The 25,978-nt window shown below is 47.0% G+C and overlaps 1 protein-coding gene across 3 annotated transcripts in view; it reads right to left on the bottom strand.

Annotated features, from left to right (window-relative positions):
- Positions 1–48: 48 nt before the first annotated feature.
- Positions 49–25,978, bottom strand: part of LOC120899806 (catenin delta-2) — a 43,298-nt gene continuing 17,368 nt past the window's right edge. For 2 of the 3 annotated variants that reach the window (XM_040306031.1, XM_040306033.1), the window contains exons 2-4: positions 7,727–9,949; positions 6,005–6,823; positions 49–5,923 (exon numbers count right to left, since the gene is read on the bottom strand). In XM_040306031.1, the coding sequence (XP_040161965.1) occupies positions 5,916–5,923; positions 6,005–6,823; positions 7,727–9,824 (2,925 nt within the window). In that variant the 5' untranslated portion in view covers positions 9,825–9,949 and the 3' untranslated portion in view covers positions 49–5,915. Of the gene's footprint in view, positions 5,924–6,004; positions 6,824–7,726; positions 9,950–22,482; positions 22,500–25,978 lie in introns of those variants that run through there. The other variant, XM_040306032.1, reaches the window with a different exon arrangement.

The raw sequence follows: 25,978 nt of genomic DNA, 5'->3' as shown, positions 1-25,978 counted from the left end.
AATCGTTTCTTTCCCTCACAAAACGCAACACGACATTACGCCTGTACATTTTATTTGAATATCAATAATTTATTTTTATTGCATTTTCAAAAAAAAACTCATTTTCCTTTTTATGCTTACTCATGGTTTAAAATATACCTTGTTTGTTGTTGTTGTTGTTGTTGTTGTTGTTGCTGTTGCTTTTACTTGCAATTTTACTGCAGCAGGAGGTGTGTTTTACTTCTCTCTCGCTCGTTCTCTCTTTTTCAGCCTAGCGCAAAAACGGACATAATGTATGGTTATACCCCTTCTTTTCCCTCGTCTTAATTCGAATGTCTTCCCGCCTAACACAACACATCAACCTCCGCTGTCGACCATTGCCACCCATAGGCTCACGGGATTTGGGCTGAATGATGATGATGAGGGGAGAGGCTCCATGCTTTTTCTTTACCCCCACATTTTTTTAATATCCTTCCAGCTAATTTCCAACCGAGTCCACCTTTAAACTCAACGAAATATCGCATTAAATTATATGTATAATTGTGTGTGTATATTATATATATTATATTATCTAAATCAGAAAATACAGCGCAATAAAATAAAATAAACAATTTCACAATTACCGGTACACGTGTGTATGCATCATCATTCGTTACTCTGCTAAGCTCTCTAGCTTACTAAACGGAAGAAACTAGTGTAAAATAGTGTTCAAATCAGTAGTACAAAACCAAAGCTGCTCCTTCATGACGATGAACCCCTTCTTCGCAATCCTTCTCCGCACCACACAACACACATCACCGTTGAACGATTGAGATAATCATTAAGTATTTAGATGGAATTGCAATAATTCAGCTACTACACCACCGTGGGTTGCGTTCGGTTCCGTTCAATGCTATTTCCATCCGCACCCCCTACCCTACCCATGTACCCTGAATTAATGTGTGTCTGTGGCCGAGGTGCATCATTTTACATCCCAGATTAGCTTACTAATTAGTAGGGTATAAGCCCTGCACAATCTTTTCCACAAACACATGCACGCCTCTTACGGGGCTGTCTTTTTAACAGTTCCTGCTACTTCCGCTCTCAATACTTTTAGCCACTTTCCTCTGCTCTCGAGCGGTTTAGTGTAATATTCCTTGCAACCCGCGTGTTTCTCTCGTCTGCGCCTACTCTTACTATACGCCATACCCGCGTGCGCGCTACATGCGCGCTTACCCTTGCACCCCCGATTGCGCATACACACAGGGTGCGCCGCTTCTTGCGCATCAACCAGTGAAACTTTTCCAAAACAACCGCAAAACCGCACGATTTGTGTGGGTGTGTGTGTGTGTGCAAGATGTTACGAGATATGATTTGAAACGTAAAGAAGAAAACATGGTGGGGGAGATTGTGATTTTATGAATATTGCGAAACACGGTAAATGAAAACTGAAGCTCCCTAGTAAATGTCAGATCGTACACATCCGGCGGATACTCTTCTAGATAAATGCCGCCGCACACGTATGGTTTCATTTCCGTTAACACTTCCTCCTGTATGGCATATCAATGGTTCCACCACCACCACAAACGTTCGATTATTCACACCCGTTCAGAACGGCCACGCACGCACGCACGCACGCGGCTGGTGGAAGCGAACTTCCTTTCTCCCCTCCCAAAAACCAACAAGAGCGCGGCGCGCTAGTGTTAGTGGCGGGTGTGTAGTTTTGTAGCTGCGTTTTGTTTTTTTGTTTTTGTTCTCCCGTGTATATTTTTTATATGATAAAATTGACCGTAAAATCGTGTAATCTTTAAGGTATGTTACTCCGTCCGAACCCCCCCCCCCCACCCCTCCTCCTCTAGCCTGTCTTGCACTCCAAAAGTCATACTTCCAGCAGGGAAGGGTAGGGATGTGCTGCTGCCCTGCCTACTACGACCGTGCTGGGCAGATACGGGGTTTGCATTTTGCACACCACGTGGTCCACCACGTGTACCACACACAAACACACGTGGGATTTGAGCGCAAGAGTTTCGTCGTAACCGTTTAAGTCCGGTTGCTGCGCTGCCTGGGTATTTGTATAATAATTACTCCTAATCTAACATTTGTTCTACCCCACCGACGGACCTTTCTTTTTGCCGCTTTTTTTTTCCTCCGGTCACTCTGTATGTCTGTATGTTGGGTGCGTGCAGTTGTATTTAATTCTCAGCAGCAGCGTTATGCGCCTGCTCTAGTCAATATTAGTTTTCACAGCATTGTGGGTATTGTGGTTTCACATATGCGCACGAGACGAGCTTAAGATTCCTTCCGTTTCCTGTTACCCATGTTATGTATTGGAGTTTTTTGCTTCATTTTTCATTCGCCTATCCTTTCGACAATTCGTTTTTTATGAGGAGTTTCTTCTTTTGTGTGTGTGTGTGTTAATTATGTGTGTTTTTTATCATTATATATTCTACATTCAGATTCGTTTTGAATTGAAGGAGCGAAGAGAAATCGTTCGAAGAAATTTCATTTCCATTTGCATCATGTCTTTTCTGTTCTTTTTGTTTTTGTTTTTGTTTTTTGCTTACTTGATCTAATCTTCCTACTACTCCTCTACCCCTCATCGCTACTACTCACCCTCCTCACAATGTGTTTGCTCTCCCCTTGTGCCATGTTCGGTGAGAGCATTTTTAATGAGAGCGCACGAGGCATGATTTTAATGGTTTAAATTAAAGAAAAACAATAAACCAATCACCAAACGAAAAAAGCACCAACCGAAAGCTACACAATTGTTTGTTGTGTGAGTGTGTCTGTGAATCTATGTTATCATTACGCGTGTAACGTTTTGTAACGGTGTTATTTGCTGTATAAACGCCACCCCTTTGACTGTTGTCCGTCTGTCTTGCTGGCTGGCTGGCTCTGTCTTTCCCCGTGGGATGAATTTTTTGTATAGTGAGCTACTAGATTTATCCTATTTTTGTTTGCTTATCCGTCCCCGTCCGCGCCGCCGTGTTTTACATGATAGTATTTAGTACATGTTCCAAATATTCCATTACTTTTGCCTGTCGCTATTATGTATGCCTATATTTATATTATATTTGAGCTAGGTATAGTGTTGTTTCTATGTCTTCAACCATCCACCCTCATGCTGCCCCTTGTTTCTTGTTCGTTTTTTTGTTTGTTTTCAATTTTCGTACTAGTTTCGAGCGAGGAAGTAAAATGGAGATTTGTAGTAGATGCTCTACGTTTCGTGCCTTGTATATATATATATCGGAGTGCCATACATATGTTGTTTTGTTTTGCTTCTGTTTGTCCCGCGTGGAGTGTAATCCAACAGGATCTACACCTAGAACTGTAAACTTCCTTCCAGTTCCTTTCCATTCCAATAGGATGGGGATGGGAGATGGGTTAGGAGACTGTACACACATGCACACACACACATACTACACCAGAGTACAAAAGGAATGGTCTAAATTTCTTATGCTCTTTCTCTTTCTCTCTCTCTCTCTTTCTACCTCAGCTGATTTTTCTATGATTTGACGATCTGTGGTGGTGACGAAGTGCCCGCACACCCAATTCTCTCAGCTTCACCGCGATCGCGCAAAATGGAAAGATTCAATCCCCTTATCTTCTTGTATGCGCCAGCAGTAATGATAAATGAGCCTTCGTTATTATGCGTGTCTCTGTGTGTGTGCGCGTGCGCGCGTGTGTGTGTGATAGTTTACATTGATCGTTTTGTTGGTGCGCTAAGAGATGGTACGCTGAATGTTTAAATGGCGTGAATGATTATTTCGTATGTTCCAGTATAGGTGCCGGGTAGAGGTGGATGCGATTCGTGCGATTCGATGCTTGACTAATTTTTGTTTTGTGTGTGTGTGTGTCTGTCTTTCTCCAAAGATCCTTTTCCCTGCAGCCATCGACTACGACGCCATCCTTAATTACAGTGAGAGCGTGCCTTACTAATTATGCAGAGATCCCGGGTAAGAAATCGAGATTATACAATGTTGTACGTTTTTGCGCCTTTTTTTGTTGTTGTTGCTGAGGAATGTTTTGCTTTAAACGTAGGTTGGTTGGCGGAGGAGGTTGAGTAATGATACCCTCTTTCTGTTCAGTTCATCAGATACACGCACTCACACCCACTCGCACAACTCGCTTTAATTTTAGTTTGTTTCTTGTACCGTCCTAATTCCCATTCTCTTCCCTTTTTGCGGCGTATCTTTCATTCACTCTTCTCTCATTAGATGTTTGCGGGCGGAGGGGGGTAATTATGGTGTATGAAGTTATTATGAGATTACCAGCACTATGATGTCTGTGGGTTTTAGTTGTGAGTACGTTTAATAATCGCAGTTAGATTGTGGCGTCCAATAGAAGACTTGTTTTTATCCCTTTTTCTTCACCGTTGCCTTTGCCCGTCTGATTCTGATATGGCCGTGGCAACACACAGACACGGGAGCTAAAGACAATCGATGTAAGAGAACGTAGAGTATGATAGAGACTGATAGATAGTTTAGATTAGTCTGAGTGAATGACATTGTGGGCTTGATTGAACCGATCGCACATCGGAAGGAAAACACTAGCAATTCCAGTGCCAAAATCGTTTCCCGAACATGCTGTCTTACACCAAAAACAACAGAGACTGGAAAGATGATTTGAATAACAGTGCCTTTCTCCTTCACCGCAAAAGAGAGTGACGCTCTAGCCATGGAACCACCAAAACGAAGATCTTTTAAATAACATCAGTGCATAGAAAAGAGCGTAGATGATGATGGCGGAGGTGATGCTCGGCTAAGGAAACCAGTGTTGTGATTTGTTTAAATAGTCCATCGAATATAGAGCTTTATATTCTGCACATTTGCATTCCTATTAGCCATCAACCGAATAGCCGAATTCTAATTCGACCGAATAGCCAAATTCTAATTGAAGTTCGACAAGTAAACGCTTAGCTTATTAGAACTCAGTGTGTGTGTGCGCTTTTGGAAGGGTGGGGTGAAGTAGTAGCATTTGTAGTAACAGTAAAAATGCAACCATTTAAATTCAATTTAAATTGAAAATAAATGCAAGGGCAAACCTAACGAGCACCGTAAAAATAGTGACAAGGCGACAGAGCGGGATCCTTAGTGTTGTGTACAACAAGCATCCGGTCGCACACAGACCTCCTCCTTAGTAAGTTACTATTTTTCTCCCGAACAATTCCATGACAACCTGTTCCATGCCTTCACCACGCGCAAAAACGAATGTTTTCATCGAGAAACCAATTGAGGAAGAGGGGGACTACTGATTGGATGAACCGCTTTTGCTGTACACACTATTATATCGGCCTTAGTCAGCTGACTCTCTAGCTACCCTACTATTATTATTACTACTACTGCTGCTACTACTGCTACTACTACTACTACTAGGTGGTGTGACGCGTGGCTGTCAGCCTATACTTTGTGGGTAATAATGAAGAAATATTGGAGCGTCGTGTGTTGTATGTCTGTAGGTGGCTTAGGATGTTGTCAGTATAAGTGTATGTCGAGAGAAAGAGAGAGATAGAGAGTTGAGAGAGAGTGAGATAGAAAGAGAGTGTTTGGAAGCTAGTGCAATAATCGAAAATCATATCCTATGCGCCAAGCTTGCAACGGGGCGTCGTGTCCATCACTGCTGCACATTGTGTTTCCTCTCTCTCCTGTTTGCTGCACCAAAGATGGCGCTTGTGGCGCTGTGCTGACGTTATATGTGGTAGCTTTCTACGCGTAAAAAGATCGTTTCAGAGGTTGCTGCCGCAGCAGCAGAGCAACAGCAGCTACGAACTCCATCCGGTGGCATCATGTACCAGCCGTCGTCACCCGTGTGTATGTTGTGGCGGGGGGGGGATCGTCGGTCTAAGCATTAATATATCCTCCATTCAAACAGACAGAGTTGCCCCCGGTTTTCTCTAAAATTGCGATCTCCTCACCAGTGGAGAGCTATCGGTATTCGCTGGCAGCTGGCATGTTTGTTCATCTTCCTGCAAAGCGTGAAGAGTACGCATAAAAAAGGCATCAGTTTCAGCTTGAAATTTCACCCGTGCCGTCTGCCGGACACCTACCCATCTTGATGGTACCGTCGCCCGGTGGTAACGACATGGCCTGGCCACCGTTGTTCGCCGACGAGGACGCCTGCTGCCGCTTCATCGTGCGGTCCTCGTACCGCGTGCCGCTCTGCGACGCCATCGGACGGTTGAGCGTGTTGTTCGGCGAGTTGGGCGAGTTGTCGCTGTAGCTGCCGCCCGCCCCGCCATTGCTGCTGTTCAGGTTGCGCGACGCGATCGTCTTCGTCACAAAGTCCTGCTCCTTCCAGCCGTGCTTCTTGTACACGTCGCGCAAATCCTGATGCTGCCACATGGTAAACAGCAGCTGGCTGGCGAACTTGAGCACGCGCGGCGTGTACTTGGACTTTTGCCGCGACATGTTCATCAGCCGCTCGACGCCGCCCGCATCCAGCAGCGACCGCGCGAACTCGGCATTCTTCTTGATCACCTCGTTCAGCGTGGCCAGCACCGCCGCTATCGTGTCGTCCGAGGTGCCCTGGTCGCACTGCGGATTGCCCGACGGTAGCTTCTGCACCAGGTCGCGCATCGCGTACTTTCCGATCAGCTCCTTGTTTCTTTGGTCGATAGCTAGATTGCGCAGGGCCGTCGCTACCGCGCACACCACCCGGTCCACCTCCATGCGCAGCAGCTCGACCAGGATCGGCAAACCCTTCTCCTTGCGCACGGTCGCCCGGATCTCTATGCTCGGCTGCCAGTAGCAGGCGGCCAGATTCTGCAGCGCACCGGCCGCCGCCTCGAGCGTCTCCGGGTTCGAACAGCTCTGCAGTAAGGCAAGATAAGAATGTACAACGTCCGGTTGCCACAGCTGTTCCGCTCCTGCAAAGCCAAAAAAAAGGAAAAAAGCGTAATATTAGCAATGCGTCGTAAATTGCAAAATGTAATGAGAATCACGTGATAATCATCACTGAAAACAATGAACATTTCCGTGGTGATGCTCATTGCTGATAATCAATGAAAGTGTGTCATGACATGCCGAACGCGACATGTGAATGCTTGAGTTCAACACGATACTCTGACTGACAAACTTAGCTTAATGTTGTCACAAACATAATCAGGATTTTTTAAGGCTGTGAACAGTGCTGCCAAATGCAACTGTTTCAATCATCAACACTCATGACTGAAACGAACCTCAAATCAGCTCACGTACACAACTGAGATGATCAGAGGTGAGACTCAAACAGTTGGCGCACCAATCACATGCTTGATGACATTTTGTTTAGCATCCAATTCTTGATCACTCACTTGGTCACGACATTTTCAGTCGGTGATAATCACGACATTCTTGGAATATGCCTGGCGTGTGCAACAAAATGAGCATGCTTTCTGGCTCTGTCGCGACCATGTGACTGACCAAGAGTTGGTTGGACACAATGTCACCAAGCATGTGATGGTCGCAACAACTGTTTGAGTCTCACCGCTGATCATCACAGAGAGCTCGTGTCGCTGACATTATTTTGTTTCAGCCGGAATTTGTCATGATTATGTCAGTGACATTTTGCAGAACTGATCACAGTCAAAAAAAAGTCAAGACATAGTGACTGACCAAGCGTTGGTCGCAAAAACTGTCACGAAGCATGTATTGATCACACCAATCGTTTTGAGTATGATTATCACAATTGAGTACGTGACACTGACATCGATTTTGTTTTAGTCATATTTTTGTATGACATTGACATTTGACAACACTGGCCGTAATTACGCTTTCCAAGCAGACCATACCTTTATAGTGAGCAGTGTTTTTGTACGCCATCCTCGACGGGTCGCCGTTCGCGTTGGAGTGGTCCTTGTCGGCGGCCGCCTGCTGCTGCGCGGCCGCTGCCGCTGCCTGCTGTTCCTTCTTCTTTTTGCTCGCCCCGAAGCAGCCCAGATTTTCGCCCTTGGACGACGCAGCGGCCGCACTCACCACGATCGAGCCACCGCCGTGCGAACCGCTGCCACCGCTCATGCCCCCATCAGAGCCGTGGTGCGGGATCGGGTTCTTGTCGTAGTTCGGGTCCTCCACCTCCTGGCAGCGGTACGACAGGTTGCGCAGTATGCACACGCAGTTCTCCACGATCTTGTTGCCGATGTTCGATTTCTCGATCGCTATCCGGATCACGTACAGCAGCGAATCGACCAGCCCCTCGCACTCGCGCAGCTTCTTCCGCGCGTACTCGCCCGCCGAGCTGACGTTGCGCAGGATGCCGGACGCGTTGCGGAACACTGTGCTCCAGCAGGTTTCGCCCGGGTTGGTCGGGTCCCAGCCCGAGTGCGGGATGATGATGTACGACACGATCACCAGCACCGCGTCGTCGATGATGAACCGCTTCAGGTCCTCGCAGGACGACATGTTCCAGATGATGCCCGTCACCAGCTCCTTGATGTCGGACTCGGCCGTCCGGCGCAGCAGGTGGATCAGCGCCTGGATGCCGCCCGCCGCGTTAATTGCACGTTTGTTCTCGTCGTTCTGCCGCCCGTAAGACAGGTTGCGCAGGGCGCCGCACGCATTCCGAAACACGTCCGTGTTCTCGTGCCCGAGCAGCTTCACCAGCGGCGGGATGCCGCCGAGCGTGCGCGTCCGCTGCTTGTTCGGGTCGTCCATGTAGCACAGGTGCTGCAGGTAGGCGGCCGCGTTCGCCTTGATCGCGTTGTTCGGGTGGCTCAGGAAGCCGATTACCTCGGTCAGGTTCGGGTCGCGCCACTTCATCTGCCGCTGCTCGTCCAGATCCATCCCGCCGCCGCTACCGTCCGGCATGCCGCCGCCCCCGCCGCCGGCCCCATTCGAGGGCCCGCCGGCCCCGCTCACGCCCGGCCGATTGTTGCCGCCCGGCGACGTGATGATGTGCTGTAAAAACACGTGATTATGTATCTGCAGGTTCGACAGCTGCTGGTGCAGATCGTCCTCGCCGTCGTAGTAGCACGACCCGTCCGGCGCTACGTTTCCTACTACGCCGCCGCCGCCAACGCCCCCTCCGGCTCGCTGCTGGGCGGTGGCCGCTTCGTACGCCAGCTGCTGCTTGGTGGCGTACGTCGGCTCCACGCCCCCGTTCGGGTCCATGTGCGAGCTGATCGTGCCGTACGGCGGGGTCGACACGTACCCGTACACCATGGCGGACGGGTTGTCCGGGTAGAGCCGATCGACCGGGCCACCCTGCCCGGGCGCAATCACGTACTCGCCCATCTCGTCGTACTGCCCCTGCAGGTAGCCGCCCGGGCCCGCCATCAACGCGGCGGCCGACGGGTTGCCGCCGCTCATCTGCGCCACCCCCATCGGCATCGGGATGGACGATTCGCTGTTCTCGCTCGACGTGTGCGGCGTGTTGGAGCGATCGTTCATCTGATACTCGCCGAGATAGGACTGCGCGTGGCCGGGATGGTGTGCCGCCTGGCCGAGATCGTACCCGGCGTCCGTGTACTGCGCGTAATGCTCGTAGTCCTGATAGTGTCCTTGCCCACCGCCGCCGCCTCCCATCGCACCGGGCATACCCGGTCCGCCGCCGCCCATCACCTTGGCGCCCGGCGGCAGGTGCGCCGACTGCTGGACAGGTGGACCACCGCCGGCCCCACCCACCATCTGCTCCGGCTGGTCCATGTGGTTGAAGTTCAAGTACTGCGTCCGGGTCGTGTACATACCCATCGGCATCGACACGTAGTCGATCGGTTGACCGTCGGTTCCCATGTCTAGAGGCATTGCTACATAGTCGAACGGTTGTCCAGCATCCGGTCCCAACTGCTTCACCTCCCGCACGACCTTCGTGATGGTCGTGATCTGCTGTGTCGTTTGCTGCTGCTGATGGTGGTTGTGTGCTCGAGCAATTAGATCATCCTCACTATGCATTGATGTGGTTCCTTTGCTCTCTTTCGCTGTTTTGCCTGTTACGGTCAACAACCCCAGCAGGCCAGTTTAATGTTTGGGGGGGCCTACCACCACTTGCACGCGTTCACTACTGGTTCACCAAGGATCTACAGATTGAAAGAAGAAAAAAAGAGAAGCGGATTTTAATTTTGATGTTACACCTTCGAGCTTTTGTTTCACAATGTTTATTTTATCGAACGCAGTTCTACGAAACCGCGCCCCATTGTTTGAAATAGATCCGTTGGATCTTTATCTTATCTTTCCATCCATACTTTAACACGATAAAACTGGCTGTTTTGCCATTTCGCAGGGCGCAAACTTCGCAGATACGAAAGGAAATAACGCCGAGACAAGAAAATCCCACAATGATGTCGGAACTGGTGTTGTGTGCTTCATTAATCTTTTGTTGATTCGTTCATTTGAGTCTTTAGTGATGCGTTATTAGAGTTCCGATTCGATTCTTCAATTTTGCCGTGATTTGAGTCCCGAATCGAATCTCCATAGGTTTGTGATTCATCAAAGATTCATGAATCTTCAAGAATTCATACGAAGATTCATGAATCTCTCTATGAGTCTCAAAAGAGTCGTAAGTCTCTAAAGCGTCAAGAGTCTCTAAAACGCATGTATCTCTAAAGATCCAGTTTCATTGATTCACATTGAAGATTCATTAGGATTGAAGAATCTGAATCAGAATAACTCACTTCTAGTTTGAAATTCATTGAATTATCTTCAAGAATTCTTACGAATCTAAAACTTCATGAATATCTGTCACTAAAGAAACATGAATATCTAAAGATTTATGCATGGATTAGATGGACCACTCATGAATTCAAAATTCAGAACTTTGATTAAGCTGATACATTGATCTGGAGTTACACATCTCTATCCTTAAAGTGATTCATCTGCAAGAATTCATACGACTCTCCAAATATTCACACCAGATTCACAAGATTCTTTAAAGATGTATGATTCTCTCAGGTGACGTGAATCTCTATAGGGTCATGAATATCAAAATTTGAACGCCATTTTCATGTATTTGCTTTGGAAGTTAATTCAGATACATCAATCTGAATCAGAGTTACTCATCTGCAGACGTGCAAAATTGTGCCCCATTAAACTGCGAACCCAAACAGTACATCAATTGCACTCTTGCTCCAGCGAACAATTTTTAATTACATCCATAAAACTCATGTTCCCCTCATGTATTGAAGGCCGAACAGACATACATATTCCAACCCTTAACGGAACCAGGACTCATAAGCTTCATATTTCATTTTGGCCAAAGAACGAGAAGGAGAGTCGAACACCCATACCTATCGCGTCAATTTGGTGTCGCTACCGCCTTTTTACCCTTCAAATTCAGCACGTATTGCATGTTTCGCATCCCATCGGGATGCGGATCAGCCCCCGTCATTTCCGCGTTTGGCTTCGGTCGGAAAACACGTCACTGGGACGGTGGTACAGACATGCTAAAAAAAAAAGCAACGCCACACAAATATTTGCCCATGAGGACCCTCCTCTGCTCCTCGGGAGCCTCTCCCGCGTGCAGCAGTGCATGCTTGCACTCATTATCCCTGCTTTCATTTAGCGCTAATTACATGCTATCCATCGTCACTGGATGCACAGAAAACCTGCATGGTATCCCATCATGGCATCGCTCAGAGCATCACGTACTACACACGCAGACACGGTAGAATGCACAGTACACGACACTGAGTCGTCCTTGCCGGGCTCGCAGGTGGTACACGGGAGACCCTGGATGAGCACCAGTCAGCCGTCGGGAGTGCAGCCACACTTTAGCCAGTCGTGTAAATTCAACGCCCTTCCGACAGCTTCGGTACCGGATTTGGATAGGAAACCTGGCCCAGACGACCGTGTAGGTACGATGAGGGAGTTGAAGAAAGCAGGCGACAAAACCCCCCCTCCTGTCACAGTGTCAAGTGCGATTGTGTCCCGTTGTTCCGGGGGTGTCTCGTTACTTTATCCACATGGGCTGTGAAGGGCCGACCGTTTGATACATTTTCCCATATCACATAGTAGGCATTCCTTCTGTCACAAAGTTCATGCTGACTCATACCAGCTGAGGTGGCTTCTTTTTTGGGCCCTGTTTTCTCCCTCTTTCGCTCTGTTCATTGCATCACAACAGGGCAAGATGATAAAGCAAAAGTGCATGTATACCCGCTGCTGCGGCATAGCTTCCCTAAGAAAACGTCCTATAACATACCGAAACCCGAGGGAAGAATTGAAAGTAGGGACGCGTTCTTATCTTTCCCCAAATAGCCGTGTGTGTGTGAGTGCCTCGCGCCATCCTGTCGGGGATGTATGTCCTCTCCCTTTTGCTATGATATTGTTCCAATGTTCCTCTTCTCTTGAAGTTTTCCAAGCATTTCGGTGTTCGCTGGCAAGAAGTTTCCTTTTGACTTTGCGCTGGTGATGCATCCAAATCGACGAATATCTCTGTTTGTTTGAGATGTTTTTGGAACTTTAGCACACATCCCCATTCGTATTTGACTCGCACGTATGCTTGTCTACAGAGACAGACCCCCCTACTCCAGCATTTTGAAAACTCCGGGTCGTAGCAACACCATGGTAACACGAAGCAGCATGCCGTCCTTTAAGCATGACGCAAAATGCCAACGCCGATGAAGCACAACACCCCACGTGGCACGAAGTCTTTTCTTTGCTGATTGAGACTAATTTAAGAACCAACACACTCACGTCTTCGGGAGTAGAAAAAACAACAACATCGAACGAGGGAGAAGGCTGCGTGGAGGAAGGAGAGTTGAGAAGTTTGTGTTTTGAATTCGTTCGTATCCTTTCAAATTAAGAGAGGATATTTCCACTCGTTCATTGACGGCAGCAAAGCGAATTCCGCCATGTCCCTAAAGTGGCTACACAACATGCCTGAAGTGTGTGTGTGTGGTCCAAAGGCGCGCGCGCGCGAGGAACCTAATTAGGGTGTATATGAAATGATAGACGAACACACACGTTTGACTGGTTTTTTTCTCGCTCAATTTGTATCAGATGTTACTACGAAGTTCCTGACAGTGGGTGGAACTTTAGGAATTGCACAATGTCCGAGTTCTCGGTGACTCCTATTAGAATGCCCATAGAATTCGCTGTATGGACGTTGTCAAATATAGTGTTAATAATAAACTTCCGACTTGCATTCGTGTTAGAATCCTTTGCATTTACATACACATACAGCATTTCCCTTTTAGCATTGCAACGAGGACACCACCTCTCCAGAAAGGGGTTCGGTGAACCTACCCAGCCGTCGGTGGTTTGGCTTTACCAATGCCGTCCGTCTTCCCAGACTGAAACAAACCACTTCAAAAGCGGGAACTGGGACTGGGAAGAACGGGTGGCTTTGATAACAGAGCGGTTTTTGTGGGTGGTAGACGTGCAATGGAATGGAACAGAATTCCGCTCTCCTTTGGTTTCCCCCCCTCTTCTTGGGCCGTAGGTGCACTTGAGCGCATTTCTTGGGAAATTCTTCACACATTTTCCACAAGCGGCAAGAAAAGCAATTAGAACGGATATTCATTACGAACTTTCTGGGGCCCTTCCTTTGCTCCTAGTACCCCTGCCGTACACCCGGGATAGTCCCTTCGCTTCTATTGGAATGATTTGAACCGCACCAAACGACCAACTACGGGAGGGGGGTGTGTCTGAGGGGGGACAGAGAGAGAGAGAGTGAAAAGTTTCAATCCGCGCTACAACACGGCTCACGTGCGTCAAGGGGTAGTACAGACTACGATTTAGCCGGAACAGAGAGGATGATGGTACACGATCGGCTTTTGTTCGCTTCTTCCTCTAGTTCTAAATCCTTCAATCGGACACCCACCAACACAATCACACACATGGCACATGGGGACTCGGATGCACCCGTGCCCGTCGCATTCACGAACACCGAGTCCAATTAGATACTAATTCAAGCTATAATTAAATAGTTGCTTGGTTATGAAATGTTGTGGTTTATTACTCTTTCATCTCATGTTCCAGAAGGCTCGCCATTAGCGATGGCAGCAACGCAGCACCATTCTATGCTACTAGGAACCACAAAACTCTCCACTGTGCCTTTACCATTACTCCCCGGGTCGTCGTCGTCCCCAACCGGAGAGACGCATCGGAGAACCATCGTAACATTGATTTTGTAATGCATTTCTCGCAACAGCAAAGCGACCACTTCTTGGTGTGCAAGTCCAAACCTTCATTTCTCTTGTACCAACATCCACAACCAGCACAGCCACATATTTTAATTACTGTGTGTTTCTCCAACCAGGCAGCAACGGTGACACACCGCCACCACGCGCAGCGGCACTGAAGCCAAAAGGGTCTTCAAACGAACCGAAGAAAACACACGTATTGCCACGTATTGATCGATGGACAAAGTGCAGGGCAATGGCTCCCACCCACCCGATTGGGTGCATTGACTTGTCGGAAAGTGGTCTGTAGCCATTAAGAAGTTTGAGAGGCTCAGGCGACTGGAATTCAATTGAACGTCCTAATGCTCTCCGGAACTGTCCAGCAACGACAGAAGACACTACACTAAAACAGCAAAAAAAAAAAAAAAACAATTGGGTAATCCCCAACGTCCCCAATTATAACTTTAATTCACTTTCATTTGAAATGAAGGTTCGGAAGTTTTTAAGCACACACCAATCATCCTCTACCCGCCATCGTGGCCACCACCACCACCCTGTACTTTCTGTATTTCCTAAATTTCATCAGTCTGTGAGTCCCTGGGTCCCCCTCTGTTCTAGAGCCCGTTGTGAGAGACGAAGAGAAAAGTAATAATTTATCACACCCAAAAGCGCTGCTGCAAATGCATCCCCCTCTACTCCCCGCGATGATGATGTGCCCGCCGCTCCGGTTGGCTGGACATTTGATGCGCTTTATCGAATTTCCGCGCACTTTTCGGTCGCACAAATCAATTATTCAGCCAGCGAAATCGCTCGAACGGAACACAATAAATGCACACAGAGAGAAGGGAGTGTGGGTGGGTTTTGTTTGACACACACACGCGTCTCTCTCGCTATAGAGCTTTGCGGAGACAAAAGCGCTTCCCCCTTTTTTGCTTCGTTTTTGGTGGCCGGATTCTGTCAGTCGGTGTCGTCGGGGGTGTGATTTTATTTTATTTTCTTTATTTTTTGTTTTGTTCCTCATTTTTATCTCTTCAACTGTTTTGACGTATTTGCAGCAACGGAGGCCTTTTGTGGTAGTAGAAGCGATTCGATGTGCATTGAACGCATGGTCGGCATATAGCGATGATTTATGACTGGTGTGGTGTGCGCGGCTCGAGAGTAAAACGTGCTTACTGCTGCACTTCCGGCTAATGAATAATATACACATATTAATATGTACATTTAAAAAAATACGTTCCACTCTTCAAACACAACGGGTGGGCAGGAGTTATGCGTGTTGGCGGGAGCGAGTTTGGCCTTCTAAATCTAATACAACAATGCAGAAGATTCGCTTTCATCGGCAAATGGAGGACACCCGCATGCTTCCCTTCGCCGCGATATGTCGAGTTAGTGTCCAGCCTTTTTAAACTCTATCCAATTCGATACTGCTACACTGTTGTACATTGGCCACCGCGGATTTCAGCTGATTGCGGTCTGCGTTTCGATGGCAGTGAGACGCCCCGGAAACAAATTTCAAATACGATCGCCATAAAAATCACTACACCATGAACAGGGGTGGGGGTGGGGGGGTCCGGCATGATCATGGCTGGATGAAAATGAATGGTACATACAGAAGCCTAAAAGTAAAAAGGAATTCGGTCGAGGTCGATAAATTCTAGCAAACGAGAGATACGGTCAAACCCCTTTTTGGATGCTTTTAACAGAGCTGTGTCACGTGAACTCAATTTTGAGCTATTGGAGCTGGCACACTAGTTTAGTATTTTTCATTGAAATTTCAAATTTCATATCACAAATGTCATATGGAAACAAACTTCTTATTTGAACTTACAATTATGGCACATGAAATTGCAAGCAATTTTCACGTTTTATCCCAAAGTAATTAACGTTAAATATACACGAAGCATGTAAAGATATAGACGCATCAGATACATTCATAAATTCATTAAAAACAAACTTTATCACTTGAAATCACAACTAATGGCAAATGAATTTGGAAGGAATTTGACATAGTATCACAAAGTGATAAATTTTTAACAAACCGTCTAAAATACAGCACAGAAAAATGCATCACCTGGCATCATACAAGCATTGAAAACAAACTTTACCAGTTGAAATCGCAATTGTGTCGCATGAAATAAAAGGCATTTCCCACAACGTCACAAAGCACAAAGCACAACGTTCCAAATAGTGATGTGCTGTATGAAGCGCACCCACGGCTCCGATCCGACTCCGACTATTGTTAGTTCGATTCCAACTCCGGCAAAATGGAACCACTAGATCCGCCCGGAGTCGGAGTCGTCCGGAGTCGACGACTCCGAACGACTCCTAACGACTCCGAACGACTCCGAACGACTCCGAACGACTCCGACTCCGAACGACTCCGGACGACTGCGAACGACTCCGACGACTCCGAACGACTCCGGACGACTCCGGACGACTCCGAACGACTCCGAACGACTCCGGATGACTCCGAATGACTCCGACTCCGGGCGACTCCGAACGACTCCTAACGACTCCGAACGACTCCGAACGACTCCGACTCCGAACGACTCCGGACGACTCCGAACGACTCCGACGACTCCGAACGACTCCGAACGACTCCGGACGACTCCGGACGACTCCGGACGACTCCGGACGACTCCGGACGACTCCGGACGACTCCGGACGACTCCGAACGACTCCGGATGACTCCGAATGACTCCGACTCCGGGCGACTCCGGGCGACTCCGTACGACTCCGGACGATTCCGAACGACTCCGGACGATTCCGAACGACTCCGCATATTGCAGCGCGGACCTACCTTCCGGAGTCGATTCCGAATTTATCGGAGTCGAATCGGAGTCGACTCCGGATTTTTGCCAACTTGTGATGTCATAAAGAAATCAACGCGTTAAGTTCAAAGATACATAGACCCAATGGATGGTATAAAGAATGCCATCACTCTAAATACACTTATCAGTTGAAATCACAATCATGGCACATGAAATCACAATGATGGCACATGAAGTCACAAAGAAATCAACGGTAACTATACGCGTAGTATTGAAACCCATATAGACACACTGGATGCCATCAAAACATACTTATTCACAATTGTAGCACAATAAATTGCAAGATTTCGTCCATGATTATTACAAAACAATCCCCGTTTAACAGTGTAGATAGAATAGATCTAATGGTATAAAAAAAGAATCAAGTTGAAATCACAATCACAAAAAAACGGGACCATCGATCTATCCCCCACAATAATTGTCACGTATAACCTAAACATCATCCTTCTAGGGCCTAACTTATATATTATTCAAAAATAAGACCATAAAATGACACGCGCACCTCATTTGGGGTGAGCTCTTCTCCAGGAAGAGTCTTCTTCATGGCAGCAAATTTACCACACCAAATGGAGCAATTCTACACAGACAAATAATGGTGTGCACGCGCAGCAGCAGCAGCAGCCCAAACCATTTAACTATCTGCTTTATTTGCGAACCGTAACGAGACGCAACCAAATAAAAGAAAATGGACCCCCTTTTTTCTGATGGGCGCGACACGAAAGACGCCGATGTAGACCGGCCACGCGGGGACAGGGGTTCAAGCATACCAATATTGCACCCCGCCCGGTCTGGTCGTTTCCGAAGAGGCGTGGCACCACCCTGACTACAGAAAAGAGTGAAAAGGGTTCAGTTACTTCATCGCAACATTGCAAGAACCCGTCACCGGCCGCGTCACACGGCGGGAACTTTATGCTACAGTTATGTGCCGCTCTCCCGTCTCCCCCCGAAGCTGTGAAGCGCGGCCACCCTCCTGTTGTTGACACTGCGGTGTCGTAAATTGACCTTTCCCGCGCGCGCGTGCCACTGCGCTTGTGTTTGCGTATATACGCCAAACCGTTGACACCTTCTCACTCCCCACCACAGTGTTGCTGTGGTCGCTAGGGAAATATTCGCGGTTTTTTTTTTAAATATGAAACCATCAACCGTTTCGACCCCCACAGCCTCGGGCTGAGCCCCAATTGCTCCCAGCGGCGATCGGGCTTTTTGCGGCAGATTGGGACTCCCTTTTTTCCGCTGCATGTCTGTGTGTGTGTATGTGGCAAACAGCAAACAATAAACCGAAAGAAAACTCTGTGTGGTGGAGAGGTTCAGCCCGTTCCACCGGTTATTTCATCGGTCAAGAGCGATTTTTCCCTCACGCACATATAAGACGACGACCGGCGCGTTGCGGTTGCTGGTGGTGTGATGCTGATGGTGTGGACGCGCCCAATACTGCGCGGTTCGAAATTGAAAATAAAGTTCGGTGCGTGCTAGGAGCTGTTTACGTGGAAAAGTTTTTCCTGCTTGCAGCAAAGACACAGGGAGAGAAAGAGAGAGGGCAAGTGGCGCTGCTGGAAGCAATATTTACTCCACCGTTCGGTTTCTTTGCTGTGTGCTCAAACGATGACGAACGCGCCAACTTCAACACACAGCCAGTAGCAGAAACGGCAGAAGCAACTTTGTTATACGAACATAACGCACCCAGCACCAGCCAGCCAAGCAGGATGTCCAGAGGAACGGAGTTAAATGTAAAAGAAAAGCCCTCAATGCAAAAACCACCCAGCTAGCAGCTACCGGTACGTGACTGGTTGCTGCTCCGAGGGATTCAACAGTGCAAGGAGTTGCTCTTTGACTTTTACCTCATTTGGTGGAATAGGGGGAAAACAAAATTAAAATTCGATCTTATTGCGTTCCTTCTTTGTTTGGGAAGGTTACTTGATGTTACTTGTTATAGTCCGCGGAATTTTACACTTCCATCAAGGCGAGCAGGGTTGAGGGGATGAAGAGAAAAGGAGAGAGGACGCTGCCACTGAAAGCTCACACTAAGATCATAAATTGAAACATAAAAATAGTGACGGCCGAACGTTTCTATTTACTTAAAATTCTTAACTAAAACGAAAATCTCCATATGGGGCTCTCCATACATTACGTTACGTTACGTTACTTTCCACTTTTACGTTACGTTACTTTCATAGCGTAAAAACATGCAACGCTGACTGTTTTACATCTCCCTTTCTATTGCGACAATCCCGGCTGTTAGATTACGGTGGCTTTTCTCTGGATTGTAAATTAAATTATTTTTTATATAACATATTTACATTAAATTTGGCTTTTTCGAAACAAGGTAAACGATTCAATATTTTAAATATGTCTGAAATATGGCGAAAGAACTCCGTTGGAGCCAAAGCCTCTATAAACTATTCCAACAACAATATGTCTGAAAATCGAACGCCCTCCTCGGCCACGTAATTTATGGATGGACCCTATAGAACAATTCAATTACATTCATTTTCCTGAAGTTATTTCACTTTGGTAATGCAACAAAATTAGAATGAATCTCGCAACAAAACGATTCCGACGACATTGTATGGGCGAGATCCGACGCACACCGGCACAATACATCCGACAGTCGACGAGTGCCGCCTGACAGCGGTCCTAACCTGACCTTATTGAAAAATTTGATTCCCACCCAACCTCATCGGTCTCACCCCACGGTCGTAAAGCGCATTGAAATTGTGTTGGCAAAGTTTATCTGAATTTCATTTCCGCCGGGTCAAGGTGCGCGCTTGACTGGGTGGGTGGGTGGCCAGATACGGCCATTGCCTGCTCACCGCCTTCACGGGGGGAGATGATGGGACCTAAGAAGAGCCTCCCCTATATGAAAGAAGTGTGTCCAAGAAGACGGTGAAGCTGATTTGCACGGAATATTGATCCTAATGTGAACGTGTGCCGGAACGGAAGTTACTGCCACACCTGCCAAGGTACGGGAAGACACGCCATATAGCGTCGGCGACATTTGCATATAGATATGCGCAGCAAACAGCGAATCTATTCTTCTAAACCGGTGTGTTACCGGCGTCCGGTGTCTATGTGTTGAGAGAGGCAACCAGCAAAGAAGCGCAGCGCAACTTGTTGCAACGTTCGTGTGCACGCCACCATTGCCAAATAGGGCATGAGGAGTCGCGTGTGTGGTGTGGTGGAAGCGAATAAAAGACAATTTAAAATCCCCCATGTCCTCGCACGTAAGCATGCCACTGAAAGGTGGAGAAGACTGCCAGCGACAGATAGAGGAACTATTAAATGGAATAGTTTTTCTTCCGACTCCCATTCCCCGCACCGAAGAATACTGGAATAGTAGTTGGCGTTGGGTCATTGGTCAGGATCTTTGAAACATAAGCCCCACGCTGGGAGGACCCATCATTGTAGACGGTATATGAAAGGGCGGTGGGATGTTGTTTCGAAACAGTGCCACAATAAAACAATAACAGTCTAAAGCGAGCAAGAGAGCTCGTGCTGCGAGTGACATCTGCCATAAATTATGGCATCTTGCAATACCCCCGCGTGCCGTGCTGTACTTATGCCACAGAGCACAACTATATTCAGGATGGAAAGCATCTCCGAGACATTCTGGTGTACAATCAAGAGTAATGCAGTCACACAAGAACTCCCCACAAGAACCCGGGGAGTTCCGTTTTGTTCCTTATTTGTGACGCCCGTCTGCCTACTTCCCAGCTGGTTGTGGGGACATTAGATCTACCACGGCAGGTTTTGCCGTTTCACGTGTCCTTGTAGTTTCTCGCTTTCTCTGTCTCAGTTATGCTACCCATTTATCATGAACTTATGAGGAATGTCCACCATAAGTTATTCTTTACAGTTTTGGAGCGCCACTGGACGTGGTTCGTGTGTATCGAAGACAGTTGGTGTAACGGTCATTTCTTAACAGTTTTGGACAAGGATGATGTCCCTTTGCTTTGGAGTGGAAGTGTGGAGGAGTTGTGATCCAAATCCGAGATCTAATAGAACAGTATCAGATATTCTTCCAGAAGTTGATTAACTTCAGACCACTCCTCACACACTCAGGCTATTCTATTCCAGAGCACAAAAGGCAGAACTATTGCAGTCTAGTAGTGGCACTACCGATACAAACATCTCCACGATGTTTTCTGACATACTGCTGTGTCTGCAAACTTTCGCTACACAAGAAGCCCGCAGTCGATCTGATCTGGTATGGTATACTACCCCTCTCGAGCGGACATGAGCGAATAACAAACCAATAGTTCTCCTCATACCTCAATAGCTCGGTACCGCCGTTGTTAGCCGCGGGCTTGATAAATGGCTTCCGCTGATGGACGTGAAACCATCAACCCATCACGGACACAATAGACTGTGTAGCCCCCACCAAACACAATGGTGGTACTGCCAGCCAGTCGACTGGGTCTTCTTTTGCTTCTCCACGTATTCTCCACCTCACACCCGACAAGATGATCCACAGTACGAGGATGGGACAGCAAAATAGCGAAGGATTTGTTGTCTTGTAGTATAAATATCTGCTGCTCGCCTGCTTCCACCACATATCTGCTGCGTCCGAGAAGATGTCCTTTTTGGAAAGAAAACACTACCATCACTACCTATCCGTGACAGACCAAACACAACCATTAGCTCCTTTTCTACGGGTGTGTGCGGGATGAACCTTGAAGTAGCATATAATTGACTGAACCCATGAAATATTCATTGTTTGGGAGCGTTGTTTTTCTTTTCTTCAGTTTTGCAACGAAAACAACGCAAAAAACAACATCAGCGGAGTTGCTTTTTGTTTCCTTTTCATTTGACTATTTGGACATTGCGCGGGATGCGCGTGAATGATGCAAATAAAGCAAGAACAGGACAAAGTTGTTTCTCTGGAAGGCAATGAATGGAAATCTTTGTGCTATTTTTAATTGTCGAAACGTTTTTGGGATACATTCTTCTGTTTCACTGATTGGAATTCCCTGTTGTTGTTTGCTTCCATCCGAAACAGAAACCAAAATTAAAGTACAAAGTATTTCACCACTTTAGTATGCTCTTCAAAGTTGGATAAATACTAAATAGCAAAGACAGAGGTTACAACCTCCCTCCTCCGCTTGCTAAATAACTGTTTCTAATCGGAGCATCACATCACACGCTCCCTTGCGAACAAACCGTATCCCTTTTCCTAATTGTCACCCTTTCTTTTTAACCCTATATTGCCCCATCGACAAGTGTGCACCAAAGCGATACATTGAGGGTGCCACACCTTCCCCGCTGAAGGCGCTATAAGCTGCCTGTTTCTTATCTGAAACCGAACACAGCAGCAGTATGCTGATGTGTTTGGAGAATTGAAAATTATCGAGCGGAAAACTAATGCGCTAGCAGAGGGCGCAAACATACGAAACGACGTTAGCCGCACACCGTAGTATGCAGCATCAATTTAGATCGCTTCGATTGCGGTTCGACGCGGAAAAGCATTGCGACGTCCTTTCCCCCCCCCCCCCTTTATCTCTTTCCCTCTCTCCCTTCTCTTCTCTGAATAGTGGTACTCGACCGTATCATAAAAGGGCTTTTCGGCACGTAAATTTTGCCGGCCCGGTTGAGCTGCGAGCGAAAGGAAATTAATAGCATCAAGAGCAAAAAAACACATAGAACAAGTGAAGGGAAATAGCACACACACACTCACACACAAGTAAACTACCTTTCCTAAAGCACACATACACCACCGAACCCACCTCTCTCCATGCGCAAATGATAAAGCACAAAGCTAGCGAGGAGGTGTCGTGCGGATTGCATACTTCAATTAGCGCGAGTGTTTCACCAGTGCGCGCCCGCAAAAGTAGGCAACCCGCGTAGCAAAATTACATTGAAAGCATATTCTGCAGCGAGTTTGCCCCAACTAGTTTGACTGATTTCCTAGTAACACAGACGTAGGTGTGCTACTCTCGCTATTAGTACCTGATGAAGCCGGGATTCATCACTTTGCTACTTTTGCCTGGATGGGAACGCGCAATTTCGCAGGAATTTGGTGGGAAAAATTTACATAATTCGCTCGCCTGTAAAAAGCATTGCGAGAGAGGCATGAATTCTATAGTCGACAAACGGAATATGTGAATAGTCGACAAACGTGATGATGAAGCTACGCCCAGCTAGTCGTTGCCAGCCTGTACGCGTTAGGTCCCGATTTTCCAGGCTGTTCCATAATCCTCACCATACACACGGACACACACACACACACACCATCCACCACAGTGTGCTGATAAAGATCATTAAAACCCACTCTGGCACACTGCTATCACACACCGTCAACGGGCACAGAAAGAGCTTTGGATTAAAAGTGCTACCTTCGGCGTTCCAAAAAACACTAGTGCCTATCGTCCATTGACCGTGTCGACTCGTTGCTGGTTTTGAGGTGTTAGTTTGTAATATTTTGTCGGGCATAGAAAACAAAACCCTTTCCTTTCTCGCGACTAAACCGCCGGGACGGGGAGTTCTTACTGACGCACTGTTTTTCGCCTACTAGAGCGCTGCAGTTTTCGCGTGACTTCTGCTCCATTTGGGACATCATCTGCCTGTACTTGGGCACGACAGATTTCGCACCAACGACACACATGGGCGTGAGATTTGACCACATATTTTCATCCAGCGTCCAACATGGGCTTCCAGGGTTTTTCTCTTTTTGCTGGAGAGCTTTCAGAATGAATTCCCGACAAAAAAAAAAAAAAACATCCTCCAAATCTCCCCAAAAAACTCTGAGGAAAGGGTTACCAACGGAGACAGCGTTTTTGCTTTCCGTCTCCATTCTATTCTAGCCTGTTCTTTTTTTGTGCCTCGTCTATTGTACCCTTGCATCACAACATTGCAAAAGCAAATGGAATCCAGAGCAAACGGATCTGGAGTGGAGCAACACACACAGACACACACACACACACCTACTCGGACAACCGCAAGGACTCTGGGCCGCAGAAATCCCGTATCCTTTTCAGTAAATGTTGAGGTTTTGAGGTTGGACTGTGCTGTACTGGAGTGTACCATACTCCTACGGCCGGCCATGTATCTCCCCCCCCCCCCCCCTCCATATGCCAACGAAGCGCATTCAATTTTTTCCAGTAAAACTCAGCATTACTTTATACTCCCTTTCCCTAGTCCGCCCTAGTTTCACCCTTACTCGTCGTGCAGGAATGTGGTGAGCTGGATGTAAAAGAAGAAAAATCCCAATCCCAAACTAACTGACATATTGGACCACCTACAAAACCTAGTTGTAGAATTTGCGTTGTTGTACATGGTACTTTTCTTTATCTTCCAACATCCCATCCCCCAAACCCAACCGAAGAAGCTATGCAATGAGATCTTCTTTTGTTAGCTAATGCTTCGGGGCGAACTGCACACCATCGTGTGCCTCGAGATTTTGCCTTTTGCTCCAAACAAAACGTGGACTTGGTACTTACTGCCGATGGAAAATGCAAATTGTACTCCAAAACCATTGAGCTGCGCATTTGTAATGCATCCCCCTCCTCTGTGTGTGCTTTTTGTTGGTTGGTACCATCTCATCATCATCATCATGATTCGGCTCTTAATCCACGAGGACGGTTATTATGCTGATCGTTTTTTTTTTTTGCAGCAATCAGCTCAAGTGATTAGTATCCGGCACAATAAGCTGCCTCCAAATTATTCGATCGAACAGTGAATCACACCAAAAAGTGATGGTTTCTTTTCAGACCCGTTCGTTTTCATTTTATTTGACCATTTAAACGGAGCTCGTTAGCATTTAATTCCTATCAAAAAGTACTATTTTGATTGGTTTGAGTTGGTTTTTTCATCCTTTCTCTTTTGCTTTTTTTCAATAAAGAAGCAACACTGCAGCAGATTTCCATCCGTTTTCCTTTCATTTGTTGAGATTGGAGGATGATGGGGTGGGGGGGGTCAGTAATTGAATGACCTTCGAAACCTTTAGCGCCTCCAATCATAAACGTTCGCATCAATGAGGCGTACAATTAACGGTTGGTTTTCCGTAAAATTGTGTAATTTTCAGTAATTTCACACTGGAAAAGAAAGGTAAAGCGCTTAACGCTTCAGTGGAGTCTGTTCGGAGAAATTGATTTATCTCGATTGTGTGTTTGTTTCATTTGCCGAAATAGCAATGAAATACCAAAAAAGTGAATTGCCACGGACACACGCACACGCACAATTCGGTGACAAATGAACGACGCGCTGGAAGTCATCATCGCTTCTTTTCGTATTCGTATGCTAATGCCTTCCGCGGTAGCCCGTGTTCCGCGGACCGTACCCGAAGATGGTCATAGACAAGGGGGGCGCAGCATGCAACAGCATCTTTCCGTTGCGTGAAAAAAAAGAATCATAAATCTTTCATTCTGCCCCGTTTTCATGTGAAGCACCGTCTTTTTGTTGTTGTTGCATGCCTCTCATATTCTCTGTCCGCAACCCAAGCGAAGATTATGGATGACCACGCACCCACCAAACTACCCGGGGTCGATCGGAGGGGATGGTGCTGGAGCCGCTAGGAGTTGGAAGCAGCAACATTCATTCATTGCCTTCGCCTTCTGTATTATTGCTCGGAGAAAAGTCCATTATTAAATGCACACACACACACACACGGAGCCATTTCAGCAGCTTTATGACTGTTGTGTGTTGGTTGTCGCTTTCAGTTTTCACTGTTGCTGCTGCTGCTGCTGCCTGGTAAGATAGGTTCATTGCCGTTGTTTGTATGACTTCTTTCCCGAGGAGCTCCGTCTAGATAGAGAGTGACCAGTGAGCAGCCGCGCGTTCGCGCTCGAGCGGGGCATTGTTGTTAAGCACAATTGATATGGGTTTATCGTCGAACGTGCCTTTGGGGTGAAATTGATTGTAATGCTTTTTTTGAACTGGAGCATCATAACCACCGCCCCAAAAACACTTCTTTCGTTGACTACCGTTTTTAAACTGTACCATAAACACGATCCTCTATGAGGTTGTTGAGACGGTTGGAAGTGTATGATTTGCTTTTAAATAGAACAATAACAACGATTCATTCATCAATTATTCGAGTAACTCACTAAATTGCATGATTTTTGAAGGACTAAGACCACTCTCATCTATTCTATCTATCTAGTATTTGTAACACTAAATCAATCACTGTGCTATTACAATCCTGGTACTTCCAGCTTATCCAAAC

Source organism: Anopheles arabiensis, chromosome 3 (assembly GCF_016920715.1).
Source record: "Anopheles arabiensis isolate DONGOLA chromosome 3, AaraD3, whole genome shotgun sequence".
Taxonomy (NCBI): Eukaryota; Metazoa; Arthropoda; class Insecta; order Diptera; family Culicidae; genus Anopheles; species Anopheles arabiensis.
Note: the sequence above shows the minus strand (reverse complement) of the source record. Positions and strands in the feature narration are given on the sequence as shown.